The sequence below is a fragment of the Vombatus ursinus genome, unplaced genomic scaffold (assembly GCF_900497805.2).
Source record: "Vombatus ursinus unplaced genomic scaffold, bare-nosed wombat genome assembly UNPS02014789.1, whole genome shotgun sequence".
Lineage (NCBI taxonomy): Eukaryota > Metazoa > Chordata > Mammalia > Diprotodontia > Vombatidae > Vombatus > Vombatus ursinus.
In genome coordinates this window covers 399,121-420,835 of record NW_020954567.1, presented here as the reverse complement: position 1 = coordinate 420,835, position 21,715 = coordinate 399,121, and the positions used below count along the sequence as shown (strand labels likewise).

The window sequence follows — 21,715 nt, the reverse complement described above, 5'->3', positions numbered from 1 at the left end:
AGATATGTCAATAAATAGGTACATACAAGATACATACAGATGAGAAGAAAAGTCACCTTAGAGGGGAACACTAAAGGGGATGAAGGGACTAGGGGGAAAGCTTTCTGTAGAGGGTGCCATATGAGCTGAGTCTTGAAGGAAACCAGGAATTCGAAGGGGGAGACGAAAATGGAGGGCATTCTAGGCATGTAGGACAGCCTGGGCAAAGGCAAGGTGGGAAATGGAGTGTCATATGTGAAGAAAAGCAAACATGCTGAATAGCTGGATCGCAGGATACACTCTGTGTGTGTGTCTGTGTGTGTATGAATAAAATGAGGTAAAGATTAGAATGGGCCAGTTTGTAAAGAGCCTTAAATGACTGATAAAAGACTTTCTATTTTGTCATGGAAATAATGGAGAGTCACTAGAGTTTACTGAATGGTGGTGGGATGCAGAATGCCAGGGGATACAGGGGAAGAGATGCTATGTGCCCAAGTCTGATCTGTGCTTTAGGATTGGAGTGAGAACAGACTGGAGGCAGGCAGACCAATTAGAAGGCCAACGCAGTAATCAAGGTGAAAAGGACCTGAACTAGATGGTGACTATTTGACTAAAGAAAAAGGGAAATATATGAAAGAAGGTAGAAGCAGCAAGATCTGGGAGCTGCTTAGAGGTGTATGGTGAGAATGAGGAGAGGGTGACAGCAAAGCTGCAGACCCACGTGACCAAGAGGATGGTGCTGCCCCCCAAAGTAACGGGAATTCAGAGGAGAGGAGGGATTTCTGGGGAAAGATATCATCTTGTTTTGCATATGCTGAGTTTGAAATGTCCATATAGCATCCAGTTCAAAAAAGACAGTTGGAATTGTGGGATTGGAGCTCAGAAGAGAGTCTAGATGTACAGATCAACTCCACAGGGATGATAACTGAACCCATGAGAACAATAAGATCATCAGATGAACTAGTACAAAGCAAAAAAAAAAAAAGAGGACCCGCAACAGTCTTGGAATTCATCCACACGTAGGAGACATGACAAGGATGAAGATAGTAAAAAAAATGGCCAGACTGGTGGGAGGATAATTAAGTTGTGTCACACAAACTCAGAGAAGACAGAGTATACAGAAGGAGATGATGATCAATAGCGTTAAATGTTGCAGAGAGGTCAAGAGGGATGAGAAGTGAGAAAAGGTCACTAAATTTGGCAATCAAGACATCAGTGGTAACTGTAAAACACTTAATGAATCAAGAAGTAGCTTGGGTCCTGAAGCTGGAGTTGGGCCCCCCAGCAGTCAGTAGCAGCCTTGAGGCAGATATGAGGTGATTTGGGCACTGAATCGCAGTCTGGCCAGGAACCTCACTTAACAAACTGACCTTTCCTATTTCTGGTGATGACACATTCCCTTTTCCTCCTCAAAATCTCAGTATCCTCTTTGACTGTTCTTTCTCCATCATCTCCTACAACTAATCAATTGCTAAATTCTGTTAACTAAGATTTCCTAAACTTGTCCCCTCTTTACTACTGTGACTGCCACCACTGCAGTTCAGGCCATCATTATCTTTGGCCCAGAAAATTTTAAGAACTTCCTAAATGAGCTTCCTGTCTCTATTCTCTCATCTTCCTGAAGGTTTAATCACTTCACTTTCCACCTCCAAAACCTTCTTTGGCTCTCTATTGCCTATTGAATGAATACAAACTTTGGTTGTATTGGCATTCATGGCTCTCTACAATTTGGTTCCAATTTACCTTCTTATATTTTTTTCCTTCTCTTCCAAATCTTACTATCTATGTACTTCTCAGAATTCCCCAATCTTGCCTTGTCCTCTCCTTCATTTCTGTAAATATTCTGTCTCTTCCACATCTGGAAGACTCCTCTAGCACATCCATGTATGGAAATTATTCCTTTCTGTCCAGGTCCAGCTCTTATTATAATTAGCTCAGGTGTTAATTCCTCTATGAGGTTTTCCCTAATTTTTTCCATTCTCATATCTCTAACAGAAGTTGGACTTACCAAATTTTGCCTATTTTCATGTGTGTGTGTGTGTGTGTATACATATACATATATATGTGTATATATGCACCCACACACACCACTACATACAGATGTCTTAATTCCCTATTAGATTGCAAGCTCCTTGCAGACACAGGCTGTGTCTAGTTATTTCTTTATATTTGTAGCACCTAGAATAGTCCATTGCATATAAGATACTTAACAAATGTTTAAGTGAATTAATAACAAAGTCTAGTATGGAAGAAAATAAGCATTTATTAAGCACCTGCTATGTGTCAGGCACTATGCTAGGTACTTTATAAATATTGTCTCATTTGATCTTCACAAGAATCCTGAAAGGTAAGTTCTATGGTCAGACCCCATTTTACATATCAGGAAACTGAGGCAGACAGCAGTTAAGTGATTTGTCTGGGATTACAGTTATTAGGTGTGTGTGTGTGTGTGTGTGTGTGTGTGTGTGTGTGTAAACGAATTCAGATCTTTCTGACTCTAGGTCCAGTAATTTTTTCACTTTGCCATATAGCTGCTTCATGTAAAGTTCAGAGGCAGGTTGTAAAATAATTTTCCTTTGTAAAATAGAAAAAAAACCAACTGGAATCTTAATGCAACACTATTTTAGAGCTCATGTCACAGGAACATGGGTGAGAGTTTTATAATGAGATCCATTTCTTCAATAAATCCTACTGGACAGGATCCAAGATGGAACCCGGCCATACCAATTTTTGCACTGAATGGCTTCATGTTAACATGAATTTTCATCTATCTGGAACAGTTCGTACCATCTTCTAGAAAGGCAAAAGGCTGGACTAGTTATTTTCTCAATATCCTTCCAATCTCTTCCATTCAACAAAGTAGCCTCTTACTTTTAAAGGTAGAATTTTATGTTGTCTTCCTTTAATGAATCAAATTAAAAAACAAATGACTGAATGCCATAGAATTAAATTTTCAATATGAAATTCTGGGTTTTTTTTTAATACTGAGAATTGTTTTTCAAACTTGAATGAGTAATATTTTTAAAGGAAATGTAATACTTTCTAATTCATTACCATAAGTGCAATCTAAACTCCAAATGTTAAATCACATGCCCTTTTGTTTGCAATTGTGCACATGAGTAAGAAATGGATTCCTGAAACTAGAGACTTGAAAAGGGCACTCATGCAGAGAGATGCCAAAAATAATGATGACAAATGCATTAAGTACTTCCTTTGCTACCACATAGCTATCCAGGCTATCCTGTGTGGGAAAGTGCAATTGTTTTATGTTTTTTTAAGTGGGAGGTAAGGAATTAATTCTTCCAATTCATAGAAACTCACTATAATCAGAAAACAGGCTTACGATTTATTTGTTGTCTAAGGCACACAATTAATTTTCAAGAGATATTAACTGCCAATGAGCTGTGGTTTTCAAGATAAAAGGGATCATCTTCTACAGAGGTTCTTAACCTGGGATCCATGAACTTAAAAAAAAATATTGTGATAACTGTATTTCATTATAACTGGTTTCCTTTGTAATCCTATATATTTTATTTTATGCATTTAAAAGCATTACTCTTGGGAGTCCATAGGCTTAATTAGACAGCCAAAGTGTTCCATGATGCACAAAAAAGGTTAAGGACTCCTGATCGAGCATTAATATTCCTTTCTTCATTCTTAAAGATGAGGAAACTGGGGCTCCAAGAAATTCAGACACTCATCTAATGTCACAATTCAATTCAATAAATGTTGGCTGAATGTCTACTATGTGCAAGACATTATGCCAGATGCTGAGTAAATAACACATTATCCTTGCCCCAAGGAGTTTATTAACTTAGTACTAATATACATGTATGTAAATGTATATTTCAAATGCAAATGTGAAATGCTGTTGTTGTTCAGTTGTTTCAGTCATGTCTGATTCTTCTTTGGGGTTTTCTTGGCAAAGATACTAGAGTGGTTGATGATTTCCTTCTTCAGCTCATTTTACAGATGAGGAAACTGAAGCAAAAAGGGATAAATGACTTGCCCAGAGTCACTCAGCTAGTAAGTGTCTAAGGCCAGATTTGAACTCACAAAGATGAGTCTTTCTGACTCCAGGCATTCCAACCACTGTGCCATCTAGCAGCCCAAAATATCAAACATATGTATACAAATAACTATAAAACACATTAGGGGACAGTTATTACATAAAAGAATTACAAATTTTTATTGAAGTTCACAGAGCAGGGTTGGGACAAAGGGGTAAAGACATCATTCATGTGCCTTCAGACTTGAGCCTGTATTTTGAGTCGAGACCACAATTTTTAGGACTCAGAACCACAGAATCACAAAACTGTAAGGAAAGTATGAGGTCAACAAGTCCAGCTCCTCTAAAATCACCAGTCAGTGGTTTGAAGACCTCCAGTGAATCCATTACTTCCAAAAGTAGCCCCCAAATCTGTGCCTCTAGGTGTTAGGCAGCTTCTCATTTTACTAGGCCAAGTCTGCTTCTATACTTCAACCAAGTGCTCTTGATTCTGTCCAGTGAGGCTAATCCAACCAAGCATAGTTCCTCATCTCTTTCTTCTCAGGGATGAAAGTTTTCAGTTGTGTCTCCATACAGCACTCCAGATTTGAACTGACCAGGGCACAGCCCAGCAGGATTATCATTTGCCTCTCCTGTACTGGGTATGGTACAGGGGCTACATGGTACAGCATGAATGAGCCTGGAATCTGAACTTACTTACTCCCTGTGGGACTTTGGGTTAAGTGAGTTAACTTCTCAGAGCCCTAGTCTCCTCAACCACAGAATTAGCCAGTGTGAGTGCTCTAAATCTATGAACCAATGACCTCTTTAATCAGGTCTAATGCAGTGTTAACTTTTTTGTCTGCCATGATGAGCAGCTGACTCTTCTAAGCTTAAAGTCCACTAAAGTCTTCATGTCTTTTCTGCCATGCCTCTCCCAACCCATACTTACATACGGACTTTATTATCTTCTGTGATGCAAAATGACAAATGATTTTATGACAACATAAGACACAGCAAGCATAAAAGAGATATGAGCCAAGTGCTATGATGAAGGGAAAGATCACTTTCAGTTGGGAAGATAAGGTAAGGCTTCATGGAAGAAGTGGGTTATGACAGAGCCCTTGAAGGATAGGTTGGGTTGGATAAGCAGAGACTGAAGGGGAAGAAAATTCTAGGCAGAAGGAATGGCAGGAACAAAGACCAGGAGGCAGAAAAACAATCTATGTTCAGGTATAAATGAATATTCATTTGTTTGGTGTAGGGGAATAGAGGGAGTCAAGGCAGAATGGCATACCAAGCAAGCTGGTGGAGGGCTTTGGAACGATGTCATGGTAAGTATAGAACAATCTGTCAGTGAGGGCAAGAGAACAGTACCCATTCTTTTGGGCTGGGGAATGGTGAGGAACCAGACCCAGCTGGGAAGAGAAATGAGAAGATGAGACTAGGAGAATTGGGTTCAAATGTTGGATCTGCCACTTCCCCTCAATGTGACAACAGACAACTTATTTAACCTCCATGAATGAGCCTCAGTTTCCTCACCTGAAAATGGTGAGGGGAAAAGGGCAGTGAAAAGTAGGTCTCAGTGATCTCAGTTTTCTTCCAGCTCTAATAGTATATGACTCTAAATACACCACAGATATACTGTCTTCAATGATAGTTTCTGATGAAATAACTTAAATCTCTGGAAGTGAAAGGTCAAATCTATTGTACTGCTTCATTGTGCAAACCTTTGGTATACTCTGATTTAGTCTGGTGGCAAATAAATTTTCCTGACACTCAAGTGCTGTGTTTAGCTAATTTCATCAGTTACTTCAAGTTCCTACTGATAGCACCAGCTATAACAATATTTCTCTAGGTAACAGTTTACCAAATTTCTTTGGCTAATCTCAAATGACCCAGAGCTTAACATAATGAGTATGGCTCCTTTGAATAACAGTAGAAACACTGTATAAAAGGGAGTGAAATCAATGGGATTACTTAGTGGGACTCTGTGTGAAACAATAAGTTAAGGGGAGACAAAGCGACTTCTCTTGTTACTGGAAAGCCTGGCCCCTTTACTGGAACCTACTAGAAGTTTCAGTGCAGGCATACACATAGGTTTCCTGGGAAAACACATGGTCCCATCCCTGAAATTATAGACAGCAAATTAATTAGGGAGAAGAATGAGTGACTTTGTTTTTATTCAGTTAAACAGTATGTTTTGTTTTATTCTGAATGTAAAACTGGGCTGTCAGTTTGTCAGACATAGTTTAGTGGCTGTGGCTCTGAGTAGGGGAAAAAAAACAAAACAAAACCATAGACAGCAAGACCAGGAACAGTCAAAGGCTTTTGTGTGTGTTCGAATAAAATGGAGCAAACAAACAAACTTTGAAATTGAATTTGGCTGGGTTGGATCTACCTAATTGGGGGGGGCGGGGGTTTGCTTTAGATGACAAAAAATCTTGGGCTGGCATTTTCCCCATTTATTTCTCTACAGAGTTTATATAGAGACAAAATTATCCTCAACATTCAAATGGCCTTGGTTATCACAGCAAATTCAGGGTATTTAACCTGGAAGCCATTTATTTTATTACAAATACAAACACACTTCATTTTTATGTGATTCTGATGCCAGTTTTTATGAAGGACATCACATTAAATATTATGCCAAATATTAAACACTTACCATCAGGCCAAAACACACGTGTAGTAGCAACTAGTTTTACATTTATGTTCAGGTTGGTTGTATTCTTCCTCCTAACTTGTGCATGTGAAACATAGAAGGCACTATCAGTTTCAAAGCCAACTGAAAACTGACCGACTGGTATATTTGGTTATTCCTCTCTGAATTTCTCAATTTCCCAGTGCTCTGTATTTGTTTAGGAACATAAGGAAATAGAGAGTGAAAAAGCTTATCAATGAAAAAGACTTCACATTATTATGCTGTAACATACATACAAGATTCACTGGGTCTTGTAAATGCTGAATTAGACTTATTTCCACTTTCTCATCTCTCCAACAGCCACTATAATGCATATTAATAAGCCATACTTATGCACATAATTTCTACCCCATTTCTCTCCTGATATTTTGACTTTAAAATAGTAAAAATTATATGAGAATATGGCTGCCAACAAAAGTGGTCCCTATCCAGAATCAATCAATTAACAAAGCACTTACTTAGCACCTCTACCACGTGCTGGGCACTGTGTTAAGGTTCTGGGACAGAAATGAAAAAACTGAGATGGGTCCCTGTCTTCAAGGAATTTACATTCTATTGAAAATACATGGAAAGAACATTAAATTTTACAACTATAGTATCTCAGAGTTGAAAGAGACATTAGTGGCCATTCAATGAACCAACATGTGGCTAGCAATCACATCCACAATATACTTGACAATTTCTGCTTTTTATGTTTTAGTATTGAAAATCCTATGTGGGGAACTACTAGAGAAAGACCTGTTCCATTCCATGGACAGAAACTGTTATTGATGCTACATGTTTAAAGTAAAGTTGTAATGATTAAATTATAGTGAGAAGATTTTAGAAAAGTCTCTTGTCTAGTGAAGAAAGGACATATGAATTGAGCTCATCAAAAATCATGGGATCATAGATATAGAGCTAGAAGAAACATTTAGCCAAACTATGCCATTTTACAGGTGAGAAGACAGAGGGGTCAGAAGAGTACCAGGCTTAGGATTTGAAACTGAGTTTCCCTGACTCCAATTATAACACTCTTTCTTCCATACTACAATATCTTGGCTAAGTAGGTGGAACTCAGACCTTGATGGCCATTCATTAAGCTCTGTATATCATGCATCTCTGCAAATGAACTGAAAGTTAGAGGCTCTAAGACAGGAAAGAGGAATTTGGTGAGAGGCTGGATACAATCCAGGCTTTGAAGTAGGTAGAAGAATCTGCTTTCAGAAATTATAGGGGAGAGTTGCCACACAGGCCTCCTTCAAGAAGGAAGCAAGGTCTAGATGCTAGCCAGGAGAAGCCCAATGGTCCCCAGGTTAGGAAGCCAACCTTAAGAAAACCAGCTGGTGAATTTGCTTTAGGGAAGCAGGATAGCTGCAAGATGACTGCAGGACATGATTCTGTTTGGAGGAATCACTGGGACTGTGGTAGCTCTTTCAACACACCCAGACATAAGATTAGAAAGCAAGTTCTAAGAGAAGTCAGAATGTGGAAATCTTGCTTATTTGAATCTACCTTAGCTAGAAAGTTGATTGTTTGATCCTTCCTCTAACCCAGAGAATCTGTGGTTGGCTAAGTCTAAGAAGAAAAACTAACGGAGGTCAATGAGAGAATAGGTGCAGTTAAGATAGATCAAGGATTAGCTCCAACGATATTCCCCCTAAAGCCCAGAACTATCTATCTCAATAAGGGGTAAAGAGTTCTTATAGTTCTGTAACTTTCCTTATTTGTTATCCTAAGCCCCTGTATGTGTCCTTGCATTATCAGCAGGAAAAGCCTTTAAAAGCAATGGAAGGGTTGTGAACATATTATAGAGATGGTGGGATAAACAAGAAATTAGAAACTGACATCCTTTTCTTCAAAGACAGTTAAATGAGAGGAATTGGGAGAAAAAGGATGGAAGCATTATTATCAACGGGAGAAGAACTCCATATGGGATTAGAGTCTGAAGCTGGGAAACATGGGGCAAGGGGAAGCCAGGAAGAGTCTATGGGGGTTTATCATTCAATAGTGCCTCTCCTACCCCCATCTTCCATGGAATCAAGAAGCACCACGATATATGTCTATGATGCTCTTTCTGACAATCTACTGATTGTTTGATTTTTCAGGAGAAATGTAAATCTACATCATGTTATTCTGAGAAGCCTATTAACATGGAAAAGAAACTTCAGTTGTTGGGGAATTAAAAAGTCCTGGATCAGTAACATGTATGTAAATGGAATCAGATCTCCAGTTTTTAGTAGTTGAATGTTGAACATCTGTTGGAACAGCTTCTATTTGGAAGCGGCTCCATGACACATGGTAAAGGGAGTTAGAATGATCTCACTGGAAGCTGACAGGACATTGAAGGTCAATTAGGTACAAACTCCAGGGGGCCTTAGTGGCATCACAGATAAAACAAATGCAAATTAATCTAAGAGGAACTTCCTAGGATATGTGAAAATCCTCAGTGACCAACACTGACCAGCACGTTAAAAAATGGGTTATGTTATATACCAAAAGGCAAAATCAAAGTCTTTAAAATTTTCTCTATTTCTCTTTATGACACTAAACCATAGCATTCTTCAATGTGAAAAGCTAGGCCAGGTCTATAGATGTATCCATTAGCCTTTATCGAGCATATATAAGACAATCTTTACTATTAAACCTGGCTAGTGGGAGCTCTTTTTTTAAGGGGAGTCAGGGAAGGAAGGAAGCTGTGTTTGAAGCAAAGGGTTCTAGAAGAGCTATGTCAAATCTGGGGAGGACTGAATAATCAAGGCTTAGGAGAAACAATGAAAAATCAGGTACTTCAATGATGGCAGGAAGTTGAAGGGGAATGATAAAGAGCAAGCATTCACTGAACATCTACTGTAGGCATAGCACTGTGCTCGAGGTACAGGAAGGGACTCAAACAGTATGATTCACAGTCCCTAACCTCGAGAAGTTTATAATCTAGTTGTAGAAATAAGATGTATACTTGGAAAGTTAAATAATAATACGAAAAGCAGTCACTATAGTGGCAGATTGATTTAGCAGGCCGAGAGCTGAACTCAGAATCAGGAAGGGTTCAAGTCTTGCTTCTGACAAATGCTGCGATGCTGGGCAAGTCACTTAAACTTTCAGGGATCTGGGCAGCTCTCTGAGTATAAGGTTCGAAAACAATTGCCCATCTGAATCAGTAGGGAAAGTCTCTTCCCTAAGAATTGCTCACACCGACAAAATCACAGGTGCAGACAAAAATTATTATTATTAGTTAACATACAGAGAGAGCAACAGGGATCACAGAGTACTTTATATACATAGCTTCGTTTGATCAGTAATTGTACAAAAGAAGACCGCAGAAGATGCTCCAAAGCAGTATAGCAGTAAGTGCCAAATGAGTGGTATAGGCAGTAAGTGTTATAAAGTCAAAGATGAAGAATCATTGTTTGCCAGAGTCAAAGGTGACTGACTAGGAATCATCCCAGTCTAGCTGACTGGGAAGATGGTGAGACTATCAATAGAAACTGGAAACTGAGAAAGACAGCTGCTTTAGGACAGGAAAATGATGGGTTTGGTATGGGACATGTTGCATCTGAGAAGTGGCAGGATATTGAGATGTGGCTTTCTCATTCTGGAATGTTCCTGTGCCCCTAAGGCCTCCTCACATTGGTGAGTTTCTCCTACAGCCTCTACTTTGTGGAAAATCTCAGGCCAGCCATCCTTCATTTCTTCTTCTGGTTCTGTTTCTGGTCCACATGGGCACCTTCCCCAGCACCATTGTTCATCTCCCTTTTAAATGTGCTGCTTTTTCCCATTAGAATGTAAGTTCCTCTAGGGCAAGAGCTTTCTCTCTTCCTGTATCACAGTGCTTAGCACAGTGCCTGACACATAATAAGCATTTGATAAATGTTTGTTGACTTGCCTTGCTTAAAGCCTTCCCTGATCTTGAGTCAGTAATGAATTTCCCTCCTGTACCTTGTCTGTATCCTTTGCATATGCTTAACATGTATTATACTATGTTATAATTATCTGTGTATGTTCCTATCCTATAACTGTTTGTAAATGAGCCATATTCCCCTCAAAAAGGCTGAGACATGTCTTATCCAAACTTTGTATATGCCTTAGCACCTACCTGAGTGCTCTGCATATAGTGGGTACGTAACATATTTACTTAATTGAAGGAGGTCAGTGGAGAAAGAGAAGACATCAAGTCAGACAGCAGAACCTGGCAAACTTCCACATCTGAAGCTGGTGGAAGAAGGTAATGGTGAAGGGGACACAGGAGTGGTCACAGAGGTAGGAAAACCACTGACATTTCTTCATGATACCTATTACTTAATCAAATAATATCTGGAAAATATACATAAGAAAGCACTGTGAATTCTTCAAGAATAATCATCTTACCAAAAAAAAATTTGGGTCTAAATCAGTATTTTCTGGTCTGGTATGTAACGCTCTCTACAATCTGGTTCTAACCCTTTTTACCCACTATATGCAATCCATTCCTAAGCTAACTCACCATGAAATAGAGCATTCCACCATTACCATCCTTTACATGTCAGCCAATTTCAAGAATTCTTTGAATGTTTTAAAAATATACTTGCTTTATGTGGGTGGATAAATTCAAATCAATGAAAGTTCAAAGGTCCTTCCCAAATCCATTGTTAATTAAGCATCAAGAAAGGAAAAAATCAAATTCAACCAAAATAAAAATTTAAACCTTTTACAGCCAGTCCTGGATGCTATCAAACAGGCTCCCACCTCTACCTCCAGCACACATCCCATTCTATGCCTCAGAATTTTGCTAAACTTCTTACCAAGAGTCAAGGAAAGCAGTTGAGCAGTTTAATCACAACATCAAGTAGAAAACCTTTAAATGGAGGAAATGTTGATATATGGAACTACAAGTGGAACCTTAAAATTCTTTCTTAATGGTAAGGGATTTTCTTTTATTATCCATGATAAATATGCAGGTAATCATATAGAAAAAGTCTTCTCAAAGAAAAAGATGGATGAGCAGTTTATTATGATTCAATAATCTTCATAATCAATCTTGTTACCTTTTACTTGAGGCACTTATCTCATTTCTATTTTTTACCGTAGGAAGATCCCCACAAAGCAAAAAAGAAAGAATTTCTATTTTGATGCTTAAATCTTTAACTAACACATGTTATTTTAAACTGTTTTTAGTGGCAGAAGGAAAGCAGAAACACTTGCAGAACAAAGACCAATTAAATTGCAAACATAAAAATGAGACTGATAATAATAGACATAATAAAGACTGATGCAACCAGCAAATACTGAGGTCTTAGGCCCAACATTCATATCCTCATTATTGCCTTCTCACCAATTAAATCCATAGTACAGAACTGTAAGAATTAATGCTCAGTACTCCTTTTATCAATTTGGGTTGAGGTGGTGAGTTGATGAGTGTCTGTACCAGGATAGCAACATAATTAGAGGAGAGAAAAGAGTATATACAAGAGAGGTTACAATTCACCCTATCCATAGGTCTGATAAGTGATTCTTCCTTGTTCCTCTGAATTGTTAATGATGCCACTCTTTATACCCAAGTCATGTCAGGAGCCAAGGTAGAATAAAGAGATTAAGTTAGTTAACAGTCAGTCAACAAATGTTTATAGTGTGGTCCAAATTTAGACTTTAGGGATCAGGTAAATATTAATGGAAAAGGTTAGTATTTGAGCTGGTTTGAAAAATGGATAAGATTTCAATAGGGAGATATAAGGTGGGGGGGGGATTTGTGTGACATGGAAGGAGCACAGAAGATGTTATGTGACAGAACTCTATAAACATAAAGTGTTCTATAAATGTGAGTATTATTCCAGCTGTGAGAAACAGCATAAGCCAAGGCACAGATGCGAGGAAAAAATACGGGATATTTATAGAGGATGGCAAGTAGTTTGATTTAATTGAAATAGAGAGTATATGGATGGGGAACATATGAAATAAAGTTGAAAAGGGTGGGTGGTGATAGATCATGCAGGGCCTTTGATGTCTGGCTGAGCAATCTGTACTAGATTCCCTGGGCAATAGGAAGGTATCGCTGGATTCTGAGCAGAAAAATGGCATGATTTCATCAGTAAAGAGAATTTTTCTGACAGCGATGTGAAGGATGGTCTGGAAAGGGACAAAACAAGAAGTGGGGGGGCCAGTTAGGAGACAACAGTAATAGACTAGCTAGGAGGTAATGGAGGCCTGCTTTGGGGAGGAAGTAGATAGAAAGTAGTAAGTTAAACAGAAGAGATATTGTGTAAACAGCATCTGAAGAACTTGATGTGTTTCCCTGACTAGACAGGGAAAGTGATGGAAAGAGGAAGCCAAAAGGCAAAGGTAATGCCACAGCTTTCAGCACAGGTGATGGAGAAACCAGTGAAAAAGACAGTCAAGTCGAAGGACTTCTGGTACTGAAAAAAGACAATACGTGTGCTTTGGAACACGTAAAATCTGTGGTGTCTGTAAGTCATCCCTGAAGAGATATGCAGGAACCAACTAAACATTTGGCTTGAGAGACAGGACTAAATACTATGGATTTGGAAATCAGAGAAGTGGAGTTTAGCACTGAAGCCAAAGAAAGCAAGAGATTCCTAAGGAGAGATTTTTGGGGGGGGGGGAGACGAGAGGAGTAAGGGGGGAAGTGGACTTGTTATAGAACTACATGATTAACCAGGATCTACTGATTTTAGTTATCTCCAATCATTCTTATTGTGAAATTTCATGTGGTTCTTAGACTCAAGAGTCTCAGAAAAAGTAAGTTATAGTCAATGTTCTTAATTCCTTTCCTTGCTCACTGATGTTGTGATACAACTCACCTCTAAGTTTCTGTCTTTCCAGAATATAGGAGGATTACTAGAATAGAATTCATGAGCTTGGTTATGCTTTATTTCCTCACAGTTAATTTCCCTGGTCTATGTATAAAGGAAAGAACAATGAACTTGAAGTGATACTAACACCAGCACCCTGTCCTGACAGTACTGTTATGAAGAAACAGCAGTATAAACTGTAAAGTGCTGTGGAAACATGAGCTATAAATATTTCTACCTAAACTGTGTGGACATGATGCCTTTAAGAGGACAAAGAAATGTGCTGGAATCTCTCTCCCCAAACCCTCCTTTTTATCCTTTGTTGATTCTTATATGAAAAGGGATTTATATCTATGCTTTGTGCACCTACTATGCATAAGCCACACACATACAAACACTTTCCCAACCTAGAAGAAGTCGGCCATCTCATGATTCACGTACTGGGACACACAAGTTTGGTTTCGGAGATGACAGGAAACTGAATCCGTTCTTATTCCCTAGTCTTTCCCTCGGCGGTGGTGGCAGGCAGGGTGAGGGAACAGTCAGCAAGTGATTAAGCAATCCTGGCATCTGCTCCCTCCTTTCCTTCTGCTGTTGGTCACCCACGTCCGAATCTTTGTGACCCCATTTGGGGTTTTCTTGGCAGAGATACTGGAGTGGTCAGATCATTTTATATGATATGATATGAAGAAATTGAAGTAAACAAGGGTTAAGTGATTTGCCCAGGGTCACATGGCTAGTAAGCAGCTGAGGCTGTATTTGAACTCAGCTCTTCCTGACTCCAGGCCTGACTCTATTTATTCTGCCACCGAGCTGCTCCCATTTTCTATATAAACTAGAAACCATATGACTGGATGTTCCAGAGCTTATTTACAAGGGAAAAAATATAAAAATGAAAAAATAGTATGCCAGGCTAAGGTTAATTAGAAACATGAATAAAAAAATAACAGAATCATAAAATTTAGGAACTGGAAGTGATTAAAAAAATCATTCCCTAAGAAGAATGTAAGGTCCTTGAGGGAAAGTAATGTTTAGTTTTTAGGGCTAGGTGTAACCCTAGTAACCAAGCACAGGGCCTAGCACACAGGGCTTTAATAAATGCTTGTTCAAGTGGGAAAGACAAAACAAAACACACTTTTTTAAGATTTTCAAAATTTCTTGAAAACTTATACTAGAAAAGAAGATGAAGCTGAACAAAGTTTAATGTAATTATTCTAAAGTAAGTTTGGTTACTGTTAGATTGAAGTGGGGAGGTGGAGTGTGGGGCAGTCATCCAGATCTGTAATCCGTGTGTGTGTGTGTATGTGTGTGTGTGTGTGTGTGTGTGAGACACATGCTGTAGGGCAACAGGGTCAAACACATGGCCACAGGCCAAATGAAATCCACAATACTTCGGACCACATTAAAATATAAGTTGTAAATGTTTAACAAAATAAATAATTTAATAAAACTTGAAGTTACTTTATGGTTTTCTATACCAACATGCCTCCACAAGGATCATTATGGATGGTTTGTTGTTGCTCAGTCGTTCAGTCACATCTGACTCTTTGTGACCCCACGGACAGTAACACCTCAATGCTGTCCATGGGATTTTCTTGACAAAGACACTGGAGTGGTTTGTCATTTCCTTCTCCAGTGGCTTAACGTAAATAGGGTTAAGTGACTTGCCCAGAGTCACACAACTAGTAAGTGTCTGAGGCTGGATTTGAACTCAGGTCTTCCTGACTCCAGGCCAAGTGCTCTATGCACAATGGTGCCACCTACCTGCCTCACGTATGGTTTAGAGGCCTCCATTTCTAGTTGAGTTTGACATCACTGCTGTTGGGAGCAGAAATTTGGCATAGAATACTGGATTTGAAGTCAAAGAACCTGAGTTCAAATCCTAGCACTGCTGTAGGTATGACCTTAGTCAAGTCACCTAAATGTTCAAAGTCTCAATTTCCTTGTGTGTGAAATTGTGATGTGATGAAATCGGGGTGGGGAACTTGTGGCCTTGAGGCCCTCAAGCGTAGCCCTTTGATTTAACAAATCCCTTTGTTCTCAATCCTTTTGGGATTTGTTCTGTGAAATCTGGATTCAGTCAAAGGGCCACACTTGACGGCCAAAAGTTTCCCACCCCTGATTTAGTCACATCACATTTTTACACACAAGGAAATTGTGTAGGTTCCCCATCCCTGGACTAAATGATATCTAAGGTCTCTTTTTAGCTCTAAATCTTATGATATCACATATAAAGAACTTTGAAAGAAAAAAAGAAAATAACTTTCCAACCACAGCATTTCTTGATCCATGGAACAATAGACTCAAGAAACTGTTCTCATTGCTGAGAAAAATGGAAATTAAGCTATAGCTGATTGATTTAGGCCTAACATTAAGAGTCGTATCACTCTTGTATGAAGTAAAACCAGAGGTTTCCCTAAACTAGTACCAAATCTTAAATGGACAAAATTTAGCAAATTATGCCTTAAGAATAAACACTTATTTCTATAGCAGAAAAGCATACCACTCTAAGGCTGAGCTGGCCAAAAGTAAGCTATATCCCATTTCTGGCAGGTCTCCACACACACACACACACAATGAGAAGCTTCTATTGACATCATATGATCAGATATCTGACAAATGCTCTTACTAAAGGAATCGATCAATCAGCAAGCATTTTTCTGCTGTCTTTCTTTAAATTAATTTATTTTTAGTTTTCAACATTCACTTTCACAAGATTTTTGAGTTCCAATTTTTCTCCCATCTCTCCCCTCTCCCACCCCAAGATGGTGTGCATTCTGAATACCCCTTCCCCTAATCTGCCCCCCCCTTCTCTTATCCCCTTCCTCTTCTATTTTCCTGTGGGGCAGGATAGATTTCTATACCCCAGTGCCTGTATATCTTATTTCCCAGTTGCATGTAAAAACAATTTTTAATATTCGTTTTTAAAACTTTGAGTTTCAAATTCTCTCTCCCTTCCTCCCTCCCCACCCACCCTCACTGAGAGGGGAAGCAATTTGATATAGATTATACATGTGTAGTCATGCAAAACACTCCCATGTTGTGAAAGACTATATTTCTCTCCATCATATCCCTCCCCGTTTATTCTATTCTCTCTCTTGACCCTGTCCTTCCTCAAAAGTGTTTGCTTCTGATTACTCCCTCCCCTAATCTGCCCTATCATCCCCCTCTCTCTTATCCCCTTCCCCCCTATTTTCCTGTAGGGTAAAATAGATTTCCATACCCAATTGAGTGTATATGTTATACCCTCCTTAAGCCAAATTCGATGACAGTAAGATTCACTCCCTCCCTCTCACCTCCCCCCTCTTCCCCTCCACTATAAAAGCTTTTTCTTGCCTCTTTTATGTGAGATAATTTACCCCATTCTACCTTTCCCTTTCTCCTTCTCCCAGTACAATCCTCTCTCACCACTTAATTGTATTTTTGAGATATCATCCCTTCATATTCAACTCACCCTTCAACAAGCATTTATTAAGCAGTTATTATGTGTCAGACAAAAGTCCCCAAGTCTAGGAACTGAGATTTACAAAAACAAAAATGAAACAGTTCTCACCCTCAAGGAACTTCTTGTATATTAAAGGAAATATAAATTATACACATACATATATATATGTACACACACATACACACATATATGTGTGTATGTGTGTACATATCTATATATATAAAAGACAAGATAACTTTTGACAATATGGCACTGAAGGGAAATTCACAGTGTCTGTAAAAAGCAGAGCTTGGGCTGAGCTTTGAAGGAAGCTAGAAGTGTATCACAGGCACGGGGAAAAGAGATGGGACATGGGAGTGCAGTGGGTGAGAAATAGCCAGCAGGCCAGTTTGGTTGTGCTGTGTCTGTGAAAGATAGTAACATGTAAAGAGGCTGGTAAGTTAGGTTGGGGCCAGATTGTGGTGGGTTTTAAATGTCACAGAAAGACAATTTCTGAACAAGATTAAGAAATTATAGGATTTCAGAAGTAGGAGAAACCTTAGAGCTCATCTAGTTCAACTCTTTCATTTTAAACATAAGGAAACTGAGATCCCACGAGACAACTAAGGTCCACATAGGACAAACAAGATAATGCCTATGTGGCAGAGCCAAGATTAAAACCCAGGCCGTCTGACTACAAACCTAGCGCTCTTTATACTAGAGCCAACAGATTCCTTTTCTTCAGTTCAGTTCTTCTGAACCCCTTTGTAGGTCTAAATCCATTTATGAGAATTTCCATATCACTTTTCTTTTCTCAATTCTCTAAGTTGACAAGAGAGATAAACAGATGCTTATTTACTTTGCAGGACAGCTCACACACTTCTGCAACTTAAACAGTAACACAGAATGTTCAACATTTTCTACTCAAGGCTTAATTTGACTGGGATCTTATAGGAACTTTTTTTTTTAAAACAACAAAAAGCTGTCTGCTTTCTTTGCAGGTATTAATACAGATGATCCAGTAAAGATATTAGATAATTTCATACCTGGTTCAACTAGAGGTACATTGGCATTTGAAACAGCCTGCACTCTGAGACTGACAGTTTAACACTTAGTAGTGACGCACTTAACTTTTCACCAGTGAATGGGATTGAGAAACGAGAGTCTATTTCTACTACAGTTTGATAATAGCAACTTTAACTGTGTTCTGAGCATTCTGTTAGACACTGAGGGGTTACAGAATAAAGGGCGTCTACATCTTTTAACTTTAAAAAGTATATTAGCTAATTGGGACAAAAAAGATAACACATAAGAAAAAAACAAAACCCCAAACAAGTATGCAACTTGCCACAATGGTGCAAAGTTAGAATTATACTTCTAGTGGTTAGAAATGCTAGCAATAATAGGCAGCCACATTTATTTAAGAGTATTTCCTGACTTCCAGTTAATATTTAAGTCTGCCAGTGATAATTATTGTGAAATAACTTGTTACTACAAGCATATCTATCCACAACAATGCTTAATGACCAATACATAGATCCTTTCTTTAACTCTTACACCAAATTTTCACATAAGTGATTGTCCCTTGAAAATTGCATGGTGTTCAAAGATGCTTTATCAGTTCTGAATTAATTAGTTTTAGTAAGTTTTTATATAGAAGCTAGGATTTAGAGACAAGATTTCACTGTGGCCACATATAAGGTTATAAGACAGAAAGCCTTAATCTAATCAGTCTTAAAGTTTTTGCTTAAAAAAATTTTTTTTAATTAAAAAGTGATTACAGAGAAAACTTTCTAAATTCCAAGGCATGAAACCTCCCTAGATAAGGAAGTACAAGCCTATGCTGTAAGGAACTCACTATAGGTACTTAGCTATGGAAGAATACAACTTAAAAATGTCTAAATAAAGCAATGATTTACATTGTACTTAAAAGGTAGAAGTGTCCCTCTTGTCACAGGGTTTCCTTTTCACCTAACACCAGAGACAACATTTTTACATAAAATGTTAAAAAGGTGCTAAGGTTCACAGGCCAGGATGTAATTGCCTTTTAAAACTATGATACAGGGGCAGCTAAGTGGCACAATATAACTTAGGTCTTGGGGTCAGGACGACTTGAGTTCAAATCCGGCCTCAGACACTTGATACTTATGAGCTGTGTGACCCGGGGCAAGTCACTTAACTACAACTGCCTCACCAAAAACAAAACAAAAAAAACAAAACAACAACTATGATACAAATAGTACTAAAGTACTATTAGTGTAATAGTACAAATCACTTAATTACTAACTATAGAACTCATAGTACTGTTACAAGGGCTAAAATACTGGTATTAATTATGATATGTATAATACAACAGTACCATGAATACTCTAGTTCAGGTATATTATATCTACAGTATGGGAAAATGTTCTAAATAATTATCTTACAAATAAACTTTTGGACAATAATCAGCTTATAATTTGGAAGGGGCTCCTAACGTATAAGAAGGATAACAAATCAGAGGAATGGGAAATTTTTGCTGCCACTACTAGTATTCCTTATCTTACAAAGAACTGAAAACGTCTGAAAATACACAATCACAATTAAGTGGTGGAACTTTCAAAATCTTATTCTAACATGAACAGGAGAATAATGTTTTAAAACAATATACCCACTTATATAAATGACCACTTGAATGTTTAAAAAAATTATCCTAGGGAGCCTTTGCTTGAAAAAGAATACTGATATAGTTCATAAATCTAAGTTTAGACTTACCATTTATGTTTATTGCTGGCAAAACTATTGACATCTTTGGTCTTGTGGTCTTGTTATGGGTAGTAGCTGGTAATAGCAGGTGATCCTAAAAAATGTCAGAGAGAAATGTGTTATACTAGACAGTAGGGTTTAAAGCTAGAATTAGGAGTTAGTTTTCCTAATGTGCAAAAAACTTCCTATTCAATTCTTTAACAAACTTCTAAATTTTATTTAATTCTGAACACCAAATAATAATAATGAACACCAAAAAAGAACATTTCCACATAAAAAGGTGAACAGAAAATACAAATATTACATAGCACTTACATTTTAAAAAACATATTAAATTCAATGTTACTATCAAAGATATTCTTGGTTTTCTTGTGCATTTTTGAAAATGCTTTAATGACCCTTCTTAATTCCTTTTTGGGGTGTCATCCCTCTTACTACCTTCCTTCTTTCATAGTAGAATCTATTTAATATTGTCTTTACATTCCTATCACTAACACAGTACCTGGTACACAGAAAGTACTTAATAATGCTAATTGAATTGAATACAAATTTCAAAAAGGGGAAAACGGGAAAAACCTCATATAGGAAGTGATTATAATTTAACACAAAGTAAGTATCCTCAGATTTTAATTATATTTTCCCCCTTAAACTTGCCCTAAAAGTCGTAAACTCTTTAAATAGTTTCAGGTTATCAGAAAATTGCTAGTTTGTGATAAATAAGTATAGATGTGCTCTTCCCAAACTAAAATGAAATGACATAACAACCCTATAAGCCAACAAAAAAGGCCTCTACTCTCTAACTGTAGTTCAGTAATCAATTATTGAATACTCAAAAGGTACAGAGGCTATGTACTGATCCTTGGGCTATATGTTAAACAATGGATGCAATTCCTGATTTTAAAAAAAGCTTACAAACTAATAGAGCAACTAGGACAAATATGTAATCAAGAGAAAAAAATATATATGAACATAATGTATCTCTCAATACAAATGTGTTGACTTTGGCCTGCTGCTTTTTACCACCCAGCTAGATTTTGAGATGCCAAAACTAAAAATCAGAAAGGGTTTACATCCAGAAACTGGGGTAGCTGAGTGTGAAAATATTTGAGAATATATGTGTGTATGACCATATTCTAAGATAGATACAATAGATGAGGGTTACCTATTGTTTTACACTTCTTAGTGATGTAGATAAACCAAAGCTGCAGAAAATGAGGATACTCACATTATCATTTTAGTGAAAGCAGTTTAATCAAGCCAAAGAAGAACTTCACAAGTTTGCCTGAATTTCTATTTGTTAGTATCTCATTCAATTATTCATTCCTTCAACAAAGATTAGATGATGATGACAAAGATGAAGGTCATAAAGCATTGATTAAAGGCTAGACACTGTGCGAAGCACTAGAGCTCCCATTATGTTTGAAGGACACAGAAAGAAAAGATTTAGAATGTAGGGTGAAGCAACTGATACAAATGTGAGATATGGAGAACTCAGGACTGCAGTTTCAGAGTACAATCATCTTTTTATTGCACTATGTTATGAAAATGCTTGTTTTATTACATAAATTAAAAATTAAAAGATTTTTAAAGTGCAGGATGTGAAAAGCATATTGCCATTGAGGCACATGAAGCATTGTTCCTGCTTGTACTTTATGTGGTTTGAGGCAAAATTATCGCTCTATCATTTTCATAAATTTCTTAGGAGTGTTTTCATGAGAAAAAGGAAAATTTAGTGAAGTCATTCTATTAGATTATCAGGGTAGTGGCAAGGGAGTTCTTGGCAAAAAGCACATTGTTAGACGTAAAGATCACACATTTCTGGGATATTTTGTAAGATACCATGTTTCAAACAAGAAAAAATACAACTTCCTGTTCTTAACATTAAGTTGCAAGATTTTGGTTCCTAATAATTTAAACATAATTTTATACTCTTAAAATTGAATTGGAACACAATTTCAAAATATAATCCTTCCCTCTAGTTTCTTACAGTTAAGGGCATTGGTAAAATAAACACAATTAAATACCATTGGTCATGGGTTAAGGATAGAGTCAGACTTAATACTGCATTTCCTGATGAGATGTAGGTCCCAGTAAAAAGGTCAGTTTTAAAA

The 21,715-nt window shown here is 37.7% G+C and overlaps 1 protein-coding gene across 3 annotated transcripts in view; it reads right to left on the bottom strand.

The window, feature by feature from the left end:
• The window catches only part of ATF6 (activating transcription factor 6), a 208,241-nt gene that overhangs the window by 25,160 nt on the left and 161,366 nt on the right, over positions 1–21,715 (bottom strand). For all 3 annotated transcript variants that reach the window (XM_027868414.1, XM_027868415.1, XM_027868416.1), the window contains one exon: positions 19,614–19,698. In XM_027868414.1, coding sequence (XP_027724215.1) covers positions 19,614–19,698 — 85 coding nt within the window. The remainder of the gene's footprint in view (positions 1–19,613; positions 19,699–21,715) is intronic.